This window comes from Equus asinus, chromosome 10 (genome assembly GCF_041296235.1).
Source record: "Equus asinus isolate D_3611 breed Donkey chromosome 10, EquAss-T2T_v2, whole genome shotgun sequence".
NCBI lineage: Eukaryota > Metazoa > Chordata > Mammalia > Perissodactyla > Equidae > Equus > Equus asinus.
The window spans coordinates 89,147,856-89,172,977 of NC_091799.1; the positions used below are offsets into that span (position 1 = coordinate 89,147,856).

General features: G+C 36.7%; 1 protein-coding gene across 1 annotated transcript in view; it reads left to right on the forward strand.

Annotated features, from left to right (window-relative positions):
• The window catches only part of LOC106822705 (cadherin-10), a 169,215-nt gene extending 156,601 nt beyond the window's left edge, over positions 1–12,614 (forward strand). The window contains exons 10-12 of the mRNA XM_014827978.3: positions 5,290–5,398; positions 8,572–8,823; positions 11,566–12,614. Of these exons, the coding sequence (XP_014683464.1) occupies positions 5,290–5,398; positions 8,572–8,823; positions 11,566–12,056 (852 nt within the window). The 3' untranslated portion in view covers positions 12,057–12,614. The remainder of the gene's footprint in view (positions 1–5,289; positions 5,399–8,571; positions 8,824–11,565) is intronic.
• Positions 12,615–25,122: the final 12,508 nt, after the last annotated feature.

Here is a 25,122-nt window from a genome sequence, read left to right on the forward strand (position 1 = left end):
TGTCTGGAAACCTCCAGCGTATATGGCTGACAGAAATGCTCTTAATTGGTTTGAGTGCTATCTTCACAGAAGGAAGCTGCATGTTATAAATAATAATTGGGAATCAAATGTGTTTTATTAAAGAAAGAGGAGCCATCGCAAAACTGTACTGTGTTTTGACATCATTTGATGCTCTTTATAAACATCAATGTCATTGTTACATTTGTATGCAAATTGCTTTGTGGAATAGCTCAAATTCTTCCTTCTGAAGATTCTAACAGGGAATTCAATAGGCTGTCTATTGTTTGAAATGGTAAAATTGCTGCAATTGGATTCATTTATTTTTATTTGAAAATGTTATGGAAATGTTTAATTTGGAATATTTAAATGACTTAGCTATGTCTGACCTACTTCTTAATGAAACAGTGTGTGCCCTAAAAATACCATTCCAAACAGTCCTGTGCTTCGCAGGCTCAGCATGATATAAGTTGAAGCCTTTTCTCCAAGAGATAAATTACCCACTTCGCAACTGCTGCATACATTGCTCCTTCTGTGGTTATTCTATTTGATTTTCAAGAGATATCTTTTCAGAGCACTGGAGTCATTATAAATACTGATTTCCAAATGAATTCAAAATATACAAAGTAAGGGATTGTGTTTGTTTACTTTATGCCTTTTTTCTTTTTTTTTTTTTAACTATATCTGGCTCAGTAACTTTATACTTTTTAGACTTTTAAAAGCCAATTGGCATATTAAAGGAAAATAATTAAATGAAGGATAATTTTAATAAGAAAGTCATTAGCCTATTTTGACAAACTTGATAGGAAGAACATGTTTAATTATTTTGCCTAATTGTAGGCTGCATGTGCAATAGCTTCCCATAGTAGTTAATTTTAATAAGACTAGTCAGATGTTATTATGGGCTCGTAGGCCGAAAAGTGGTTGCTTAAACTAAACTGTTATATACTTGAGGGAATTCTAGGTTATGACATCCTAGCAGACAAAATCAAAGTGGCTATTTGGTAAAGTCCTTCTTCACTGAGCCTTCCTTGAAATTCACTTGTTAACTCTGTCTCCCTTCCTCCTAAGGAAGTAGGAGCTGGTTGTGACTTCGGGGAGTGCTCTTGTTATTTATAGAGGATTTCAATCCACCCAATACTCCTGTAAATTAAATGCCCTTTAAGAGTAGCACTTAGAACAACGACATGGAAAATATTCTATTCATTTGCTGTGGGGACAAAATGAGCAGACAAAAATAAAGTTAATTGCCACCTCCTCCTCCTTTCTTGCCTATTCCTTGGTCTAAGGGTAGAAGACTTTCCCCCTTGGAAAGGATGCAATTTACAATCGATGTAGTATTAATAGTCCCCATTTGTGCCTGAACTTGACTACTTGACTCCCCAACTTTTCCATCTCAGACAGAGTGGGAGCACCTTGGGAAAGGGCAGAAGTGGGGACTGGCTCTTTCTCTGTTCTTCCATTTTACCTCACATGTACCCCAACTCCTTCAGTCCATAAAATATATTTCAATAATTTTTAATCTCTTTGGGAAGGAAATAGCATTTCAGTCTTACAGGAGATTTCTCAGAGAATCTCCCTAGGGAGGAGTGCTGATTATATTTACCTATGCATAGTATCTAAGCTCCAGGCGCTTATCAAACCCAAAATATCTCATCATATATTTCCCATAGAACAGTGTTTAGTTACTTCCCCAACAACTAAAAAGGGTGGTTTTTACCAGAAAAAAAGGAATTTTTTTCCTCAATGGAAACTAATAGTTTTTCACTGAAAAAGCTAAAATATTAAAACTTAGAGACCAGTTTTCTAACTTTAAGTATCTTAAAATCTGTTTGCAATCCACACTCCATTATAGTATGATCACTGAGACACTCCTCAAGTTGATTTAAGACTATTTTCGACTAGCCCAGTGAAAATACAAACCCGTTATATGACTTCTAAGGAGATAAAATATAAATGACTTATCTGTGTGTATTCTTCATAAGCTCACAATGATTACTAGACATCACCAGTATTTTGTTTTTCCTAATTGTGACAACCTCTTTTATTGGAAATGGGTCAAAATGAGTTTGTCTCCAGTAAAGATAAAATAGTGAGTGCTTATATAGAGAGACAGGGGAAATGGTTTTATCTCCTCATTGCCAACTTCCAGTCTCTATCACAACTCTTTATGGTACATATACCAAAACAACATACTGTGATTTTCGAATGTATGCCTGGAAATGATAAGGAAGACTAGACGGAAAAGTAAATTCTGGATATGAAGAGGTTGGACACTGGAAGCCAAGTTGTGTCTGAAAGAAAAAAAAATCTATCTGGTAGAGGAAGTAAGTGCCTCCAACTGCAATAGAGAAGTCTTTAGGTCATAAAAATATGGTGTAATGTGATATAGATTTGCAACATGTGATTCTGTTTGTATAGTTAATATGAGTTTGACTTTTTCCCTTTATAATATTTAGCGAAAATATATCAGTGAACCACTGATTTTGAAGTCAACAATGCTATCATCTTTTATTGAAATAATACATCTTAACTGAGAATTTTTATGTAAATCTTTATAATTTCTTATATTAAAGATGTGACCATTTTGTTCTCTGAAATGTATTCTTTTGATCCAAAAAATCAACTTGAAATTACAATTCCAGTTTGAGACATTGTAGTTTTTATTTTAAAAGACCATTAGCTCTACTTTCACTTTTTATCATTTTATGTGTCAATATGTGAGTGTTAACATATTAATCTTAATGATATATATAAACATAAGAATTTCAGTAGTTGCTATCTTTATTGATATATTATTTCATTTATGCCATTTTTTCCTCTTCAACTTATTCTTATTAATCACTATTTAAAAGTAAAATCCTTTACACTGCTTGATAAATAAGAGTCAATCAAGAAATGTTTTTGTAACTGAACTGACACCTCTTTCAGGGGACTAACCAACATTATTTTAACATTTTTCTCTTGAATTCCTTCATATATGTACCATCTTTTGGTTTTTTTATTGAAAGAATATGCCATTAGTCATATATTCTTGCTTCTATTTAACCTTAAATTACCTCTAAAATCTTATAAAGTAGTTATGCTGTATTTTAAAAATTATTCAAAGTTTTAAATAATTTTTTTTTTGCTGCTTATTTCTAGACAATAAACATTTACCTTTGGTCCAATTATATTTCTTTCTTTTTTTTAAATATGGCTGATTTTTTTTTTTTTTAAAGATTGGCACCTGAGCTAACATCTCTTCCCAATCTTGTTTTTTGGGTTTTTTTTTTCCTTCTTCTCCCCAAAGCCCCTCCAGTACATAGTTGTATATTCTAGTTGTGAATGCCTCTGGTTGTGCCATGTAGGATTATGTGGGACGCCGCCGCAGCATGGCCTGATGAGCAGTGCCATGTCCACGCCCAGGATCCAAACTGGTGAAACCTTAGGCCACTGAAGCAAAGGCCAACTTAACCACTTGGCCAAGGGGCCAGCCCCCCAGTTATATTTCTTGTATCACTTTTGAAACAATGGTTAGGGTTTTAATTAAATAAGGAGTACCTCAAATTTGCCACATTTTTATTTTTATACGACACTTTAAAAGAACAATAATTTAATAAAGAATAGCTAAAATAATTTCTTAATTTTCCTAATTATTTTGCTTAATGTTTTAAACTTGAAACCCTTTTTTTCTTTAAAGATTGGCACCTGAGCTAACAACTGTTGCCAATCTTCTTTTTTTTTTTTCTGATTTTTCTCCCCCAATCCCTCCAGTACATAGTTGTATATTTTAGTTATGGGTCCTAGTTGTGGCTTATAGGATGCCAGCACAGCATGGCCTGATGAGCGGTGCCATGTCCATGCCGAGTATCCCAACCAGTGAAAACCCAGGCCACTGAAGCCGCGCACGTGAACTTAACCACTTGACCACAGGGCCAGCCCCGGAAACCCTTTTTAAATCAACAAAACATCAGTAACATATTTCCATCAAATATCAACACAATGTTAAATTGAGTTAACATAGTAAAAGTATGTTAAGCATAAATTTGTTTAAGATTTAGTTAAGCATAAATTTGACCATTTATATAGGCATCAAAACATATATTTAACAACTTTTGAGGTCTTCTTGCAAAATTAAAATATGCAAAATATATATATATGTAAAATATATATATAAATACATATAAGTTAAGGACAAGTTGGATATATATGAAAAATAGTATTTGGCTATCTGTGACATATGTATGTGTCATATGTATATGTGTCATATTAATCAATCATATAATTTTTCAAAACAGTGGTCTGATTATAGTATAAGGTGTTAAATTTTCTACTGTGTTACTAGATAGCTCTTCTTATATTGTCTCTTGTCCTAAAATAAATTGAAGAGTTGACCCTTATAAAATAACCATTCTCCATTGTATGCATATGTTGAATTTAATAATATATAACTTTATTGACAGTGCAAATGAAGTGAACTGTTACTGTTAAAGTAGATAATGATTAAGAATTTCCTTTAAAAAGTTATGTATAATATTGTCTATAAAATCTCTACATTCTTTGAATTGTTCCACTTTAACTTTTTGTTGTTGTTGAGGAAGATTGGCCCTGAGTTAACATCTGCTACCAATCCTCCTCTTTTTGCTGAGGAAGCCTGGCCATGAGCTAACATCCGTGCCCATCTTCGTCTACTTTATATGTGGGATGCCTGCCACAGCATGGCTTGCCAAGCGGTGCCATGTCTGCACCCGGGATCCAAACCAGCAAACCCCGGCCGGGCTGCCGAAGCGGGATGTGCGAACTTAACCACTGTGCCACCTGGCCGGCCCCTCACTTTACTTTTGATGAGGAGGAAAGCCATAATCACAATGATTTTCTAAAATTTGCCTACATCACATCAACTCTTCCAGATCAATGTTTAAATATGTATGCAATAGCCCACTCGTTTCAAATGCTATATCTAAATTAATAAAACTGCAAAGAATATAATATGACTGTTTCCTATTTTGAAGGAATGGATACTATCTAGGACAAATTAAGAGAGAGACAGAGACAGAAACAGAGAGAGAGAGAAACTGAGAGAGGGAGGAAGGGGGGAGAGAGAGAGACAGACAGACAGAGGGACTGTGTTAAAATCAAAGTAACAATAAAAAAGATGGAATAATTCAAATAAAGATATATGCACAAGGAAGAAAATTGACTGCCTTTAAAAAAACATTATATAAAGTTGGATGTTAAAAGAATTACATATTATAAAGCAGATTATACCCATGGAAGTTTGAGAAATATGTATTTTTCTCTTTTCTGCAGCTAATACAAACTATAAGTGCAGTAGACAAAGATGACCCCTTAGGTGGACAGAAATTTTTCTTCAGTTTAGCTGCTGTCAATCCAAACTTCACAGTACAGGATAACGAAGGTAAAGTTTAGAATGTGTCCATTATTATTTAAGGTGACATTAACAAGAAACTTCCTTGAAATTGACAATTACCATATACATTATCTATTGATTTACTGATCTGTGTTACAAAATTTTGTTTTCATCAGATACGTAATGAGATAGTATGCAAATTTATTGACTTACACTGTTTACTCTCTTGAATTTTAAAATGATGAAATATATGAAAGAAGTCTCTATATGGGTACTAATGAAAGGTAGAATTTTGAAAACATTAAAAAGGCTAGAAATAATCAGTTCCTATAATAAAAAGGGTAAGACACATAGGGTAGAGAAATGAATGATTCAAGACTCTTGTGCAAACTTCACTGAGATTTAGCAGCAGCAGATTCACCAGAGCCAGAAAGGCATACAAGACAAGTGGAGAAGAAGGTAGCCATATTAGCCTATGAGGGTGTTAAGAGCAAAAGCATGGCTGCAAGGGCAAGAACTGTTGTCTTGTGTAACATATGGATTTTATAATGTCACTGTGATAAAAAATACTGAAATTATATTTCTTGCATTCTCATAAAAGGCAGAAATATATTTTAGAGGAAAAAGAAGTGAAAATGGTTACTATTTTTAAAAAGTAGAACAGCTTTATTCTTTGGACAATATGTATGGTAATTATTCTAGTCTAAACAAAAGTATGCAATTAGAGCTTTTCTCTCCGTAGTACATTTATGTTAAACTAATTTTATCAGCTAGTTTTTGTTAAAAAGTCATACTTGTTGTAAAGCAGCTGCAGATATAGGTATTCTTAAAATAAATCTAATAACTACATTGGCATATTTAAAATACTTTCATAAAAGTGTATGTATGCTGGCAGAACCAGGTGGCCATATCACCTCTAAGTGGCTTTCAGAATATCAGAAAGTAGTTTAAGATAATGGAGAGATTTACATTGAGCCCACCATTACCTGAGATATTTAATGTAGTAGAAACTTTGCACAAGTCAGTTGAAGAGAGGGTATCCATTGGTAATATCTGTTTACTAAATCTGTGTTTCTGAAATGTCGATGCTTTCTATCCGTCTGGACACTTAAAATAATTTTGATTGGGAAAATTAACATAGAGTTGGTAGATAAAAATACCAAATGCTCAGTTAAATCTGAATTTCAGATAAACACCAATCATTTTAATTTGCTGAATTTGGCAACCTAAACATACAACTTAGACTGGACATCCTCAACACTGAATTGACAAAATTATATCTCTTTCTAGTTGTATTATTTGTTTTATATTCCTCTTAAACTGAGCCCTGGATCCCAACAAGCTCCCTCTCAATTTTAAAAGTTATAGAGACTCAACTTAATATTGTCTTATCCCAGCATTTCACAGTTAGTGGGGAATCAACTCAAGGCTAATCTTAATTAATTTTTGACAAGGAGTGCTATTTTCCTGTTAGAAAGAGTTCCTGATCCTAAATAAGTTACTCAAAGCAAGGGCTCAAGCCATATGACTATGAACCTGAACATCTTACTAAACAGAATACATATCGCTAAAGTCTGATGGAATATTTGATCTAATCCTGCATAAATTCACTATTTTCAGTTATTGGGAGGCTTTTGAAAGGAATTCCAATGACATAGACATCACATTCATGTTGCCCTTCTTGAGAAAATACCCTTGCATTTATCTACATGCTCATCTTAAAAATCTTTAACTCTATGGCATCATTTTTTAAAAGATTAGTATCTGGCTTCTGTGATACCACACTTAGAGCTTTTCATTCTTGAGATTCTCTCACTTTTCACTATCTTATAGGTCAAAAGCATTGTTGTATGATGACTTTCTGAATATTTAATCAAATAACTTGAATAAATGGTTACTGTAGGGTAAAACTTCATCTGCTTCTTCAATATACCAAGGCTATTGTAAGCAAAATTAAGATTTAGAAACTTTTGAAAAGTTTGAAAACAATAAGGCAAGAAGATTCTAAAAATACCCACAGGCATATAAATGTTTATCTCAGTGTGGGTTTGAGAATGGAGGAATTGTATCACACTACTTCTTAGAACATACACCAAATTGCAAAATTATCAGGACTGTATTTTATTTTTAAAATTTGCTCATGTACATCTATTTTGCTAATCTACTTTCCTAGTTTATGCAAACTGATATATTAGAATTTAACTTCTAATTAATAGTTTAGGAAATTATTGTTTTAAGTTCAACAGCTACACCTGCAAGAAATTGTCACTTTTTTTCTTTTTTTGTGTGCTGTCCAGTTTGTTTGCTTTAGCAATTGGCTAACTTGCTCCCTTCCCTACAGCGGCTTTTTAAACAGCCCTGTGGGACTGGCTAAACAACACTAAGTGCATTGGACAAGCAGATAGGAAATTATCCAAGTATATATTGATTGTATTTTTTAATATTGGTTATATAGGGCTCAGAGAAATCTTTTCTATTAACCCTACAACCCTCATTTAAGGACACTTGGTGAGTTATTAGATAAAAGAATTATCAGTGGCAATATACTAGGTGGTAGGATGCTAGCCTTTATTAAACCCTACTTCTCTCTATCGGTCTATCAGGCACTGTACGTTGTCATCCACGAATACTTTGAGTTATACGTTGTATTCACTTTAATGGGGAAATCAAAGTTGAGAAATAGGTAACTTGCTCACTGTTGTTCATAAACAGGGACTCTGGAAGGTTTGGGACTGCCTTATTAATTTTAAAAGTGCAACAACACAAAATTTACCCAATCATATTTTTCTTCATGAATATTCAATTAATATGTGTTTTGTGTGTGTGCATATGCACACATGCATTTGTAAATAAAAAATCACTTACTATTTTTTCTTGGTATGCAAAATATTTATGTTTTCCGAAAACTCTGAAAAACAATATGCTATCATCTATGTAGTCTTGGTAAATAATTCACTTATAAAATTCACTATTTTGAAAACATTATCCAAAAATTAGTTGAAATTCTAATAAATAAGCAATCATAATATTAGATTCCTCAAACACTGTAATGTATCTTCTCTCTATTTTAATTACATTGTGTACATTTTATGGAAAAATTGATAGCAATTTTATACATTACGTAAACATCTTTCTATTTATATGTAAGTCAAACCATAGTGATCAGGATGAGACAAATTTACTGTTTCAAGCCATTTGTAATATTTTAAAATTTATTTTAGATAATACTGCCAGAATTTTAACCAGAAAAAATGGATTCAATAGACATGAAATAAGTACCTATCTCTTGCCTGTGGTGATATCAGACAACGATTACCCAATTCAGAGCAGCACAGGGACACTGACCATCCGCGTGTGCGCGTGCGACAGCCAAGGCAATATGCAGTCCTGCAGCGCTGAGGCCCTGCTCCTCCCGGCCGGCCTCAGCACGGGAGCCTTGATCGCCATTCTCCTCTGCATCATTATTCTGTTGGGTAAGAAACTTTAAAGAAAATGTGATTAGTTCCTAGATTGCTTACTTTCTTGTGTTTGTAAATAAGAAATGTTGCTATTAAAATATGCCTCCCAACTAACCCCAATGTTTAAGATAGACATAAATAACTGTGGAATGTTGTTTATGTTAAAAATATTTTATCTGATCAGATAGAGACCTTCCTTTTTTACTTTTTATATTTTATATTTTTATTTTTTTTTTTTGCTTGATGAAGATTCACCCTAAGCTAACATCTGTGCCAACCTTCCTCTATTTTGTATGTGGGTTGCCACCACATCATGGCTTCTGGTGAGTGGCATAGGTCCATGCCCAGAACGCAGGCTGCCAAAGCAAAGCATGCTGAACTTGAACACTAGACCACAGGGCCAGGCTTGAAACCTTCCTTTTTTAAATAATGAAACTGAAAGTTACAAATATTCAAAACATTTCCCAAGGTCACACAGTTTCTGAGTAGCTGAGCCTGGTGCCTTGCTATTAGTCACTGTGTATACAGTATATAGTTTTTCAGTAAATCTCAAGTTCATTTCCACTTTTTTTTCCTCATTATAACTGGATGGAGGCCTCAATATCTTACCTCTTCACTGAAATAATGCTAAAATAGCCATTTACCTAGTTCTCTTGTCCCTGAAACAATGATACTTGATTTTAGAACTCAGCACAAATTTCTTTTAAACTGTTTTTGAATTAAAAATTAGATTAAATTTACTCTCTAGTTGAATTATCTTAAAGCTATTGTGAATATTCCTGTGACCCTAACCAAAAAAACATTGTATCTAACATTACAAGAAGCTGTGAAATGAACTTGGATTTTGGAGCCAGTCTTAGTAAGTTTCATTATCTTCATCATTAGAACCTTTTTTACTGGGTAGGATCCCATGGTTGATAATAAACAATCTAACGTTTAAAATCTTTGCATCACAAGTTTTTGTGTGTACACGAATACATGAATTTAGGCAAAATAAAATGTCATATTTTCTCAAAAACTTGAGTAAACATTGATTTCTCTTTTTGGTGGTGACATATTTATTTTTAATCACTTTGAAGGTCAAGAACCTTTATCAATAGATTAAAACTTTCTTTTTTGTAGCATTAAAAAAGTCCCTTGTTTGCCCTCTCACACAAGCCTGAAAGCAAGTAATCTTAACCATTCTATGTTAATGAAAAAGAAAACATAACTTAATACCCCTTCATATAATAATATAATTGTCCTGGTCAGTTCGGGCTGCTGTGATAGAATACTGTAAACTGGTAGTTTACCACTGAAATTTATTTCTCACGGTTCGAGCGGTTGAGAAGCCCAAGATCAAAGGTTGAGAAGCCCAAGATCAAAGCGCTGAGAGATCCTGTGTTTGGGGAGGGCACACTTCCTAGTTTGCAGATGGCTGTCCTTTGTTGTATCCTCACATGGTGGAGAACAGAGACAACAATCTCTCTTGTGTCTTTTTTGTAAGGGCACTAATCTCATTTGTGATGGCTCCACCCTTATGACCTACTTACCTCCCAAAGACGCCATTCCAGATATCATCGCACTGGGGATTTAGGCTTCAACTTACGAATCTTGAGGGGACACATTCAGTCCATAGCAATAATAAATCCCACATCCTTTAAATGTTTGTTCTAAAGAGGGTAAATAAATATAGCTGTTTCTTCATATATATATAGATACATGTATGCACGCCTAGCAAGATATTTTCCCTCTCTTTTCCCATTTAATTGAATTCATATCTGTTTCTGCAAATCATCATTTTAAAGGATTAGGACCAAAATGTTGGAGGATAGCATATGAGAGTGGGAAATTAATGCAACTGGAGAAAATTTCATATTAACTTTCTCCTATTACCATTACTATGATTATTAAAATGATTTTTATGTGATTATTATTATTGACACTTTCTCATGGAGGTAAAGAAATGTCCTTTCTGAGGGAAACACATTTCTCCTTGTGGATCTACATTTAAGTTGCATCTCGCCAAAGTTTACATATGGTTTTTGTAGTTAATTCAATGTTGTAAGTTGAATGCACTTTGCCATCATGTGATCCAACAGTTTTTTTTGGTCTTATGCACAGCATATATTTCCATGGAAAACTTCATAAATTTATAAACCAATCTAATGTCTAAATAATGTGGTCTTTTTTCCCAGTAATTAAGGCCTTCTTTTAACAATGTAAGAAAAAAAATTATGTAAATCCATCAGCAAAGCTATTTAACAGAAACCAATACTCCATATCTTGTGAAGAATGCTGCTTTTTTAACATTGTTTAGGGATGTGAAAAATATGTTTAGGGATGTGAAAAATATGAGCATATTTTTGCCCTTCTTAATTGCTTTATTTGAAGCTGAATTCAATCTGTCTTCTTTTTTAAATATAACATATTATGTCACTATTTCAAAGTACAGATGATGTCTGTCCAGTCAGGAGCTATCTTTAAACATTTCTTAGAAAAATAGATAAAATAAGTCACTATATTTGAGAAATATCACATATTCCTTTAAAAATAAATTATAAACACTGTTCTTAAACATGATTCCCCTGGCTGAATCCTTCAACACTCCCCCCCCCCCCCCGCCCCCCACCGATCTGTTGGAAGTACAAAATTAATCTTAAATTCTAACCTATCATGGAAAACATAAATAATTGAAACTCCTTTATCGTACCTCCACTGGTTATTTATATAGTGTTTTAGATGGCCCTCTAATGTATCTTCTTTTCTTTTTTCAAGTTATAGTAGTACTGTTTGCAGCTCTGAAAAGACAGCGAAAAAAAGAGCCTCTGATCTTGTCTAAAGAGGACATCAGAGACAACATTGTGAGCTATAACGATGAAGGTGGTGGAGAGGAGGACACTCAGGCCTTTGATATCGGCACCCTGAGGAATCCTGCAGCGATCGAGGAAAAAAAGCTCCGGCGAGATATTATGCCGGAAACTTTATTTATACCACGGAGGACTCCCACGGCGCCGGATAACACGGATGTCCGGGATTTCATTAACGAAAGGCTAAAAGAGCACGATCTGGATCCCACCGCACCCCCCTACGACTCCCTTGCAACCTATGCCTACGAAGGAAATGATTCCATCGCGGAATCTCTGAGTTCCTTGGAATCAGGTACCACTGACGGAGACCAAAACTACGATTACCTCCGAGAATGGGGCCCTCGGTTTAATAAGCTGGCAGAAATGTATGGTGGCGGAGAAAGTGACAAAGACTCTTAACCTAGGCTGTATGTTCCGTCCCAACAAGAGGAAGTAACTTTACCCACACCGTCTCCACTTCACAATATTTGATATTCAGGAGAATTTTCCTGCCACTCAGCACAATTTTTTCCCATTTACTTTTTAAATTTGTCCATTAATTTCATTAATTCTTTCCTGTAGGACGTCTCATGGAATATATACGGCATTTTATTTAATCTCTTCCAAGAGCCAAAGCTATGGAAATTCAGTGTTGTCCATCTTAGGAAATAAAAGATAATTTCAGAAACATGAACAGGATAGTTCTCCTTTAAGTAACCTCACAAACAAGCCGCTTCTGTTAGATACACGTCCTGCCCTTGCAAATGAAGCTTTTAAAAAGGTGAAGAAAAATTTAAGGTATATCCTGTTCTGTACATTAAATTAAAAAAAAAATGTACACGTGGTGTTAGTAGGTGTGATATAGAACCTGGTATACAAACGTTTGTGCAATTTCATTTCATCAAATTCTATCTGCTAATGTTTTATATTTATATTTTTGTATTTATTTTTAAAAAAATAAACCAGTTTTTACAACTACCTTGTCTCCAGCTTCTTTTTTCCCTAAGAGGAAAAAATTTCTCTCTGGACTAAATATCTTGGTACAAAATTACGTTGAATGCAGGTAAGCACACAAAATCGTTATAATTACTATTGAGAGCTCTAAGCAAATTAATATGATTTAGGTAAAAGTTACTTTTTCAATAAGTCCTGTTATGCTGTGATTTCTGAAAATCTCTTCACATTAAAAGTAATAGTCATTTATAGACCACTTAAAAATTTACCATTTAAACAAATTTAAAACAGCCATCCTTATGCTAAGTATCCCCAAACACAAGCAATGCAGTAATTTCACTTTGTTCATATTCACTAAAATTGTATCTGAAAGAATAAAACATTGTCTTATTTTTGTGTGACATTTGTGCTATTGAGGTTTATAGGCAATAATAGTTCACAGATTTCAGACAGAAATAATCCTTTAATGGAAAATATGCTTACCTCCCATGGTGACTCTGAAAATGCCTGGTAATGACAGTAATAATGTTGAGTATTCCATTAAGATACAGCATTGTAACTATGTCAAGTTTTAGAAAATGCATTACATGTTTATTTGTAACAAAGTCTGTTTTTCTGTCGGTGAAGGATTCAATAGAAAGTTTAAAAAAAGTACTGGCAGTTAATTATCTGGAGTTCCTGAGATTCATGGAGGCCAACTGCCACTAACTGATCCCTCATTGCTCAAGATCCAAACATGATTTATTTATAAATGGAACACTTTGTTGGGTCTACACTAGGAAGTCGAATTCCCCACTGAGTATATCGTAAACAATACAAAGATTTGTGTGCTTTCCAATTAGTGAAAATGCTATGCTTTTGGAGTGAGTCAGAGAGCAATATTGACATATCCTTAATGCAGAATTAATTATTTCAATCATCTTGAATGGTATTTTTTTCCTCAACTTTCAGGCTGAAAAGGCACACATTCCTCTGACTGCAAACATTTTGGTTTGCCTAGTAATTTAATTATGGAAGAAAAACAACCCATGCGGTCTAGTTAAAATTACAGTTACATTATAAAGCTAAGTGACACATCAGCCATGGTAAAACGTAACTTGGTCGTCTTCCTATATTCAAAAACCCATTCATGTAACCAGAAGACTGGTTAAAGGACAAAGTTTAAGTCAAAAAGAAACAAGAACAAAAAAGATTTAATCATATAAGCTGAACTGAAGGAAAAGAAAACCCTCAATATCCTAGAAGGACTGTTTATCAAATAAAATCAGCAAAAATGGAAATGACAAAAGAAGGTTTTTCTTATGAGCATTTCATATGAGTTATAGTTAAAAATATAATATTCATTTGATTGAAAATTTCCAGCACTAGCTATTTTTATTTACATTAGATGTCAGTAATTGGAATTCTTATTTGAATATTTTTAATTATCCTCATTCAGATAATTTCAAGCTGACATTAACTTGATCTGTCCTTTATGTTATTTGTCATCCAGTGTATAAATATAAAGAATTGTGCCAGTTATCTCAAGCATCACCCACTGTCACCCAAAGATTCTCTTTAAGGAGATTGATTAGCAGGCTTCTTTGGCAATATAGGAACCATATTGTACAGAAATCATTTTTCAGAGTACTGAAACAGTTCTCAGTAACAGATATCCTAATTTTTTTAATAATGAAGGTGATGGGTTAAACAGTTAATATCTTGGAAACACTGAAATTAAAAAGTATGCCTATAAAGACCTGCTCAGACTCTTGCAGTAGTCTCCCTTGCTCTTCCAAAGGAATACCCAATATGGAGATTACTCTATGTCCAAATGTTATTTAATATGGGGAGTGGGGAAAATGTCTCTCAGGATCATGTTATTGATTTCATTAGATAACTGTGGACCTTTTACTTGTTCGTCCATTTATTTCTTCATTCATGAAATATTTGGGGCATCTTTTGTGAAAATCAAAGGGTGTTCTAACCCCTAGGGATGTAATAGTAAATCATATATAATTTTTATATATGTACATAATTCCTGTATTCATGAAAAGGAAAAAAAAAATGGCAAACAATTATCAAAACACTTAAAATTTATAACAAAATACCTAACTTTTACTATTATTATTTTTTTTTTCCTGAGGAAGATTTGCCCTAAGCTAACGTCTATTGCCAATCTTCCTCTTTTTGCTTGAGGAAAATTCGTCCTGAGCTAACATCTGTGCCAGTCTTTCTCTGTTTTGTCTGTGGGTTGCTGCCACAGCATGGCCACTGACAAGAGGTGTAGGTCCACACCCAGAAACCAGACCAGGGTCACCAAAGTGGAGTGCACCGAACTTAACCTCTAGGCCACAGGGCCTGCCACTACTAGTATTAATTTTTTTAAACACAAAGAAAAGAAAGTATTCTGTCATCCTTTTTCATGTTTTAAATATTCAGATAAGTGAAATAAAATGATTTATAAACTTTGGTAGTTAGAAATGCTGATTAAGTTAATCCATTCTCATTGGTTCTGTTTTCAACAAAATATCAAAGAAAGTTTATGCAATGATAAATTCATGCTCTTAGGCTGAGTTCCTCTGTATATGTCAAGTAGCTACTATTGGACAACTGCAAGAGCTCCAGACATGTTTTGGTAGACTTAAACACATGAATTATGGGTAATTAGCTGTCTAGGATAGTCTAAAAGAAGGAAACCTAAGATTTAGGATTAAGGATATTCATATATCTGGGTTCATTTATCAATACATCTACATAAGTATCTACTTATAATGCATTCAATATGCCTTCACCAGCCACACCCACACCCCGAGGGCCACCTGTTGCCTGGCACTGGAACTGTAGGCTGCAGCTTTCTGGCCCCATGGATTTGCGCCTGGGTGGGTAACCCGAAGCGGCACAGCAAGAGTGCTGGGCAAGCTGTAGCTACTTGTGGCCATAAACAGAACTTCCCTGACTCACACACTGCCCCTCCACATCTGCTAGAAATGCAGCCTGTGCCTGAGCTTGAAATAATAGTAAACCCTTGGTCTCTTTATATCCCCTGGCCCAGCTGCTGGACCTCTCCCACTGCTCTGAAAGAGCGCAGTATTGGCCCAAAGGGTTCAGGGCCCCCACTTGGTCACCTGGTCATTCTGCAGGTTGTAAATAGTATACAATAGTAGCGTCTAGTCATTTCTTTCCTTTGCTGAGAGCACATGAGAGAGCCAAGTCTTTCCCCTTTTCCTCCAATGTTGTGCTCAAGCCCAAGACTTTGTGGTCATCTGGATCCTACCTTTTCTTGCAAATCCCACATCCAAGAAATCAGATTCATTTTCCTTTTTAAAGCATACACAGAATCCCACCACTTCTCATCATTTCGATTCCCTGACCCATCACCAACCCCTATTTTTCTCAATTATTAAGAGCAATTAACTTCCTAACTGGCCTCTCTCTTGCCACATTTCCCCACTTACACTACTATTAGCATGGAGATCATAGAAATATGTTCAAAATGAACTTTCCACTTGGTTGTTCCCTGGTTCTAAACTCTACTCCCTCCTCATTCTACTCAGAGTAGAAGACAAAATCCTTATAATGTCCTAAAAGCATCTCCATACCCCTCTGACCTCGTCTGCCACTTGTTTACTCTGTTCCAGCCTCTCCCTCTCTGCTGTTCCTTCCTGCGTCCATGTGTTTACACTGACCATTCCCTCTTCCTCCAGCTGGTGTCCTTACCTCCTTCAAGTTCTTTATCAAATGCTCTTTTCTAAGTAATGTCTACCCTGTCCACCCTACTCGGAGTTATAGTATTTCCCTGGACTTTCCCATCATTCTTCCGATGTGTCTATTTTCTCCCAAACACAACCACCTTTTTAATTTCAAAGTTATGTGACTTACTTGTTTACTATGATTATTTTCTGTCTCCTTCAGACAGAATGTAAAATTCACAAGAGCATGGATTTTATCAGTTTTGTTCATTGTGATGTCTGATAAACAGAATTATGTCTATCTGTTTAGCGGCTCAATGGACATTTGTTGGAAAAATTAATAAATGTTGTACTATTGGACTTATCACACATTATACTTACTTTTAAATATATATGTATACTTATATATATTATATGCATATGATATTTCTGCCTCCTCCTTTATATGGTGAGCTACTCAAAGTTATCAGAGGCATCTTAGTGACTTTCTTGTTCATATTCTGGGAACCCTTTTTCTTCCAGACTGGTACAGCACTGGGCTATCGTTTTAAGGATAAACAATAATTAGCTAATAATTATTTTGGCTAATTGCTTTAGGAAATTGAAAATAAATATTAAAGCATACAAATCTGCGAAAGTCAAAATATTGTTTTAAATGCAGTTATATTGAAATGTGTTTGGAATATTTGCAAAGTGCCAAAGATTATGATAGTGGGACTTGACATAAAATAAAATAAAATAAATGCTAGAGACAGAGAATGACTGTCTTTTCAGGTTCCCTTCTTGTGTGGTTGGGGTCTGGGTCATGATTTTTGGGACCTTAATAGTGCTGCAAATAGGCCAGATAAAGAGACTGTTGATCAGGGAAAGGTTTGAGAGAGATGATGATGAAAAGGAAAGTTGAAGCGGAACAGAAGACCAAGCCCCAAGAAAAACTCTCCTGCCTTCTTGCCAAAAGGCAGTGGGGTTTAACTTTGTAATTTGCTTGCTTCTTGTATATTTTGTTTGTTTTTTACAGGCTGTAATTACTGGGATAAAGAGTTAGATCTGTATTTCTTGATTACTTTTAACGTCTCACTTGTTGAAATTGCTAACACATACCAAGTTATTGACATGCAAAGAGAGCATCTTTCAATTTTACCCAGGCATGGACTCTGGAGACAACCTTGATCGATCAAGAACTCACAACAAAATCAAGGAAATGAGCGGAGAGAATTGGTGTGAATGAGCAAAGATGCTTGGAGTCAAAGGTTCATTGATGGTTAAAAATAGAAAACAACCAAACATATATATTTTATATATATATATATATATATATATAAAGTCTCAGCCTCTAAGAAAACCCCAGCAAAACAATATGTATATAAAATTTATATATATATATTATAGATAATATATAATTTATTTTAGTCCACTCAAACATTTATTATACATATTACAATCCCCCTGATAACCTCATTATTTCTTTAAGGTTATGAATACAGTAGTAACCTCCCCAACTAGCTATTTCATTTCACATTTGGAAACCAACTAAGCAAAAGAAGAGAGAGAAGAAACTTTTCACAATTGTAATTAGTACAAGTAAGACCAAACAAAAAGGCAAATGAAGATACTTTGCTTAACTTTATTTTCTACTATTATTCAAAATGCATGCGATTATTTTAGAGTATGCATAAAGTTGCACAATGGACATTCCTTATTAAATTAAAAGATTTATATTGGAAAGGATTAACGATTAATAAGTGCATAATAGAAAACTGGTAGACAGTTTGTGAAAACTCTTTTCCAGCTGTGGACTTATCCTGAATTTGGAACATGACATTTACAACTCCACAGGAAGGAGAGCGCAACAACTCCATTCCCAAATTTATCTGAGCAAACCTCCTACACAACGTGAAATATTTAGAAGCATCCCTAAGACTCTTGCCATGATCTTTGTCTCTATCCTTTTACAATCGAGAGGATCTAAAATTTTTTTTATCAACATGTAAAATCTATGCCATTGTGATGGAGTTTACATTTATTTCCATTATCCCCACTACTAATGTAGCTTAAAATAAATCTCTCCTAAATGATTTTGTTAATGTCAGTACATCTTTGTACAAAACAGCCAAAACTTAGTGATTGATCTATTTCTGGCATATTCTACTTTTCTTTTAGACGAGTAGGACTTTAGCATTACAAAGTTATTTGTTTGAAATTTTTATTTATTTTTTACCAGCTTTATTGAAATATAATTGACATATAACATTGTATAAGTTTAAGGTGTACAACAAAATGATTTGATACATATATGTGCATCTTAACTACGTAAATTGCATATTTCTGTTTCTTCTAAGAGTTAAATTTTATTATAGGCAGAATTTGATTCTGCATTTGAAATAACTCTGAGCATAGAAAATATTCATTCAAAACAGTGTAGAGCCTTTAGCAGTTCCAACATATGGAACATTCTCTTGGCAGATCTATGTAATTTAGACTAAAGCAATTCCTTGATTTTGTGGTTACATTTCGTTAAATACGTAAACCTGATAAAATGCTCGTTCGAAGGACTGGACACCTGAGTAGATATTACATAAATACCTGTTGAATGATTGATTAATTTTGGCATTCTAATACTTTGTTTTCTAATTTTGGCACTGCGGAAAATGTCAGGTTCCATGCCTTCCCTACCCTCAACCAAAAAGGCAACATGTTTCATTCATATTTGAAAAAGCATATTCTAGAAATGTCACAGTAACCTTTTAAGATGACAGTCTCTGCCTAGGAATTCTTGACAGCAGCTATGCACAATTATGCCAGCTATATATTGAAACTTTCTTACATCATCTTCCCAAAAGTGGTAGCCTGAGCAGACAGCATTTAGATGGATGGGAGAAAACGCAAACTCGCTGCACTCTTATAAACTTTGTGTTTTTGAGACAGGAATAGAAAAAGTGAAAATCAATTTCTGGTTTATTTATTGGCAAAGTGAATCATTTAAGTTATTTAAAGATAACCATATTATATCTCATTTTCCCTGTGAAGCTAAAATCTCGTGGAATTACTAACATAGAATATTGAACACAATTAATTCTGTAGCTTGATACATTCCTTAGTAAAAATTTTTCAATTTTGTTGAAAAATAAGAAAAATAAAGACAAACAGAAAGATTATTCTCCAAATCACTTAAAATATAATCATGCATCTCTTAAGTGGTAAACTTAAGTACATAAAATGTCAGTGATGAACAGTATCTTTAACATGTGTGCTTGGGAAACTTATTCGCAGAATTATAAGGCTCTAATTTACGATAATAGTAATGATTAAGATGATGAAGGTGATGATGATGATAGTGACTAACATTTTTGTCCCCATTATATGCCAGGCATTGTTGGCAGTGTCTTACACATATTAACACATTTAATAGTCACAATGACTCTCTGAGCTAAGTGCTATTATTATCTCCATTTTATATGATGAAAATACAAGTGAAGATTAAATAAAATTGCCTAAGTTTCCATTCTTTTTACACAAGAGAACTGGGAAAGACAAGTGACTCAGCTTTAAAGTGGAGTGCTCTTAAACCCATACTTACTATTGGTGAGGATAAAATAATAAACCTTGATATCTCAGGGCAGTGATGACAGTGAGAAGATTTCTATCAACAGTGTTGTTACGGAAAATGAACTTTTTAATAAAAAAAAAAGTAGTATTTGAACCACACACATTTCATCTTAGCTTCTTGGCTGGCGCTAGACCATCGTCTGGGCCAATAAAATCTGTCTAATCGTGATTTCTAGGTAATTTGGTTGGGATTTGTCCCCCAGGCTTTCTAATACAAGAGGGTCATATTGCACAATATGTCATATGGATGCCACATCTTCCTGGTATCTGGAAGGGTCCTTGACATCAGGGTAGCCCTTTCTTGAAGGTACCCCATTTCCATTTAACAATGAGGCCTCAGTACCCATGCTGAGACTCTCCTGGGTTGAATTCCTGACCCAAGTGAGGGTGAAGACTTGTTTGCAAAGCAGTACAAGCTGGGAGCCCAATAATGCCTCTGTCTCTCAACGGGCCCAGTAGGCTAATAAAATTTGCTGCTCGAGTGGCATGTACCCAGATGCTGTCTGGGGCAAGTATTTGGTCCAGAACCCCGTAGGCAGCTGTGCTTAGTCTAGAGATTCCATGAGGCATTGCCAGTGACTCCACTCAGAAGTATGAGCCCAGAGGGACTAAAGGCAGGCCCTGCTGTATGGCTTGTTGGGCCAGCCACAAGGCAGTTTGTTGAGGTTCTCTCCAATGGAAATAAGCCAATTTGCATGTAATAGCATAAATAGACTTAAGTAGAATGAGTAAGTGTGGAGTATATTGCCACTGAAGGGTGCAGCGACCTAATACGTGTTTGGCCTGCTGTAATGTAGTGGAAGGCTTGACTGCGAGTCGATGTTTTACAGCTTGAGGAATTTCAAGGCCCTCAACTAACCTTTCTTTGTGGTCACCTGAGCTCAGTGGCTGGTCCTTTGATCTTATGCTATAAATATTGTGTTACTAGGTGTAAGTTTTCCCCGATGGCATCCTCAGAAAACCCCCATAGAAGAATGTCATTCTATATAATGCCAAAGGTGGCAGTGGGTTAGTTTGAGTGAATTTAGATCTTGTCTGCATGGTTATATATGATGGCTAGGCTACTTAGATAACCATAAGCAGCCTGATAAATGTATACGGGGTGCTCTTGAAACTAAGCAAACTGAGGTTGTGAGCCTTCAGTTATTTGGACCAAATAAAAGATGTTGGCTAGATCTAGAACAGAAAAATAAGGATCCTGAGCTTTCTGGGTGTTATCTATCATCTCTACAATATTGGGAATGGGAGTCTTAATGACAGGAACCTGTGCACTTGTTTTGATAGCCAATTGTTAATCTCCATTTACTACAGGCCAGCTTTACCACTGGCCAGATAGGGCTATTAAGGGATGAGATGGTGGGCCTAATGAGCCTGGTGTCAAGCATATCTCTAAGGATGGGCAGAAGGCCCTCTGTACCTTGTTTCAACTGAGATTGTGGTGTATTTACTTTTTTCACTGGAGAAGGAATTTGGGCAGGTTACCATTTATTAGCTCCCATGAAAAAGGCTAGGAATTTGGGTTTATTATACCAGACGTGTAGCTGGAGAAGGGCATCCATACCTATAATAGATAAAGAGAGCCAAGAGGACCATCATCACTGGCAACTGCTTTAGAAATATGGTGTCAGTAGACACAGCCAGCTTAATTTGTACTGTCTTTACAGTTTTACTTGCTATGCCTTGTAGGACATTTCCTTGGAGAATCCAGAAGGGTTACCTGGAGTTACTATGGGAATGACTTGGGCTCCTGTATCTACTATGTCCGAGAATGTCTGGTTATTGCCTTTGTCCCAGCGGACCACAAGAGTAGTCAATGGGTAACTGTACCAAGAAGTGGCACAAGCTCCAGTCTCCATGGTAACGCTCTGGGTTGCTGCCAAACCCACAGATGGGAGAAGTTGGTTGGAGAAGAGGGAGTATCTGGACCCTTTGAAGGCCTCTGGGCCATTGAGACTAGACTCTGTAATGAAGTGATCAATTATTTTAAAAAGAGGAGTTTGCATCAAGGCTTCCCAGATATAGGCTCACTGGGGACCCCCAGTTGCTGGAGCTGACAGTATAAGGCACTCTGCTGTTTAGAATCATCCCTGTTGGGTATTGCTTCCCAACATGGTTGGCATGGGGACTCCAGGACCAGGCGGTGGGAAGAATGCTCTGTGAAGTGGGATGCCGGGCCTGGCACTCAAGGGCTGGCCTTGAGGTTGTGGAATGTCTTGGTACTACAAAATCTGGGAGTTTGGGTGAGCATCTCCCTCATGGCGGGCCATTGTGTCTATTCCCTCCATGGCCCCCTGAATCCCATGGAAAGTCCCCAAGTAGTGGAGGAGCATAAGCCTTGTACTTTGAGAGGGTAGGGGGCTGTATGTGAGAAGAATTCTCTGGAGTCAGGGTTGATTGGGGCCTCCTTAGGATTGGAGATGAAATTTAGGTCATCTGGGTTGCTATCTTAAAAGAAGTGATAGATCCATTAAACCGTATTAATCTTATAGAGAGTCAGACTTCATCTACTATATTCCATTGGCTTTGAGCCTTTGAGGTAATAACATTGATAGAAGGGTGAGCTCAGCACCAAGACATAAAAATCCAAGTAAGGAGGGGAAGAGATTCTCTCTGTATATCTTTAGGTCTTGTGCCTTTGGGTTTGAACTTTCCCTCATCATTAGAAGCCTGGATTGTGGCCTTGTGATTGTCTGAGTCAGCAGCCTTTGCTTTAAGTCTGGTTGACTTAGTCCTGGGGTGGCTTGTGTAAGTGGAGGGTTGAAGTCACCAGTGTGTCTCAAGAATGTGGCCCTCAGGTTCTGGGGGCCTTTTAAAGGTTATGCATTTTTGGGTCCTTGGAAACACCAGCTGGTTGCCTCATTTCTGTGGCAGTATACAATAGCTCAGAGCCAGGGTTAAACACTCTCAACATCTAGTCAGCCCCCTTTTTTTAACCCTCTTGCTATACCAAGTCTTTTAAAATATTTTGAATCTCCAGATTGGTAAAGGTATGAGTTTCAGTTTTTAATTCTCTATTATCTCCCACTGATTTGACCTTACAAATTATCACTGGAAAGATCTGCAGTGGATGTCCCCAGTGGCCAGACTCCCAGGCAGCCCTTCCCCCAGGGTGTCCCAAATGACCTCCCTGGCACTGGGGTCAGCCTCCACTAGTGCAATGGCGGCAGGATCAGCAGGCCCGGCCCTGGATTTGGAAAGTGTAGAATCAGCACTTTGGCATGTTGGTTGGCCATGGTGCTGAGTGGTGCCCAGTCTATCTCTATGAACATTTTAAGTTTAGTGAGATGCTTATTAGCCTCCTTGGGGGTTTCACGGGGCATTGGCACTAGGTGTTCCAGCCATCTGTATTGGGCCATTGATGTTGTGCTACTACAAGCCAGGGGTGGGACCCACGATATCTCATAGGGTCAGGGGATGAGATGTGACAGCAGCAAGGTATGCAGCCACAGAGGGACCTCCGGGCTCAGCTGCACTTGCCTTGCCAGGGGCCATGACCTCCTGAGTCAGGGTGCCCCTATCATCCTGATGCTGCCCGCAGACACAGGTGTCAGGTAAGGGGAGTCTCCCTCTCCTCCTTATAAGGATACCGCCTGGCACCTTTATACAGTAGCACGTGCTTCCAAAGAGGTTGCCACTCTCGTGCCCCGCCCATTAACCAATGCAAAGGGACCCTACAAAAATCTTAGCCAGTTCTCCTAACAGTTGCCAGCTGGGTGTGTTCTTAGAGTCAGGAAACACATCTGAAGCCCAAGACCCGCTGGGGGACTTTACCCTCTCCCTGTGGGATGTTAATAAATACACCCATAGCAGCTCAAACCTGCTGTGATAAGCAATGCCCTGAGGTTCAGGCTTTTTTCAGAGCTTGTATGGGAAGCCAAGGCAAAATTTGGCACAGTCAGTTCAAAGCAGTGAAAAGCAGTGCAACTGCAAGCCAGTAAGCAATGGACCCCTCCCAGAAAGAATTACCCACCTGGGATAACCAGTCCATAAGCCATTTGCAGCTAAAATTCATTCCCTGTGGTTCATTGAATGCTGGACTCAATCCAGCCCAGTCCTGAAGCCAGCTGTTATGACTTTGCTAAATTAACATTTGTTAAGTAAAGCCCTGGGATGTCGGATGGTGAGCCCTGGTTGGAAAAGGCAAAGTGAAATAGAGAAGTTTATTTCTCACAGGTTCTGGAGGGGATACACAGCACTCCTGGAGGGCCACAAGAGGTCAAGACGGTACAGACAGAAAGAGTGGGGCAGGACCTGGGGCACATGACTTTTTCAGGGTCTGCAGGTGGAGTGCTTTCGGGTTTCTGGCTTAGGGCCAAATGAGTCAATTTAAACCAAAAGGAGCCAGGTTTTGGTAAGCTTCATGGGGGCCTTATTCAAGGGGAAGAGAAGTGGAAGGCCCTGGAGGAGGGGAACATGCTTACCACAAGGGCAACGGAAGGAGTCACATCAGGACCTTACACTTACTTGTGACTCTGAGGGGGGTTATCTAGGGCATGCACTTGACAGGGTAATCCCTGTCAGCTCAAGGGCCATGCAGGTTGGCCACACAAAATGGATGCAGATGTAGCAATATTACGGAGTAGTTTAGCTAAACTCTCAACAATGGGCCATCTTTGAGTTTTCAACCTTTCAAAGTGTTTCTTTTGAATCCTTCGTATCTGAAGAACAATGTGGCTAAATAAACCCTTGGCATGTACTTTGTTTCCTGAGTTTCTTGAAAAGGTTTACTACCCCATTGCCCAGTTTTGTATGGAGCATTTGGGAAATCTAATGCCAACCTAGTTTTCATTGACTTCTAAGCAGCCTGATTTTTTTTTTTTTTTGAGGAAGATAAGCCCTGAGCTAACATCTGCTGCCAATCTTCCTCTTTTTGCTGAGGAAGACTGGCCCTGAGCTAACATCCATGCCCATCTTCTTCTACTTTATATGTGGGACACCTACCACAGCATGGCTTGCCAAGGGTGCCGTGTCCGCACTGGGGATCCAAACTAGCGAACCCTGGGCCACCGAAGTGGAATGTGCAAACTTAACCACTGCACCACTGGGCTGGCCCCTGATATTTTTGCCTACAGTTTCCAAGAGTTTTTTTCTTTGTCTTAAAGTCTAAAACTTTTACTGACACATGTCTTAGGATTGATTTTTTGAAGCCCAATTTTTCTAAGGTATATGCTGGGCAGTTTCAATAAGTTTAATTAAGGTGTTTAAAGTCACTTCTAAAGGATTTTTCGCATTATACCTTTATATAGTCATTCTGT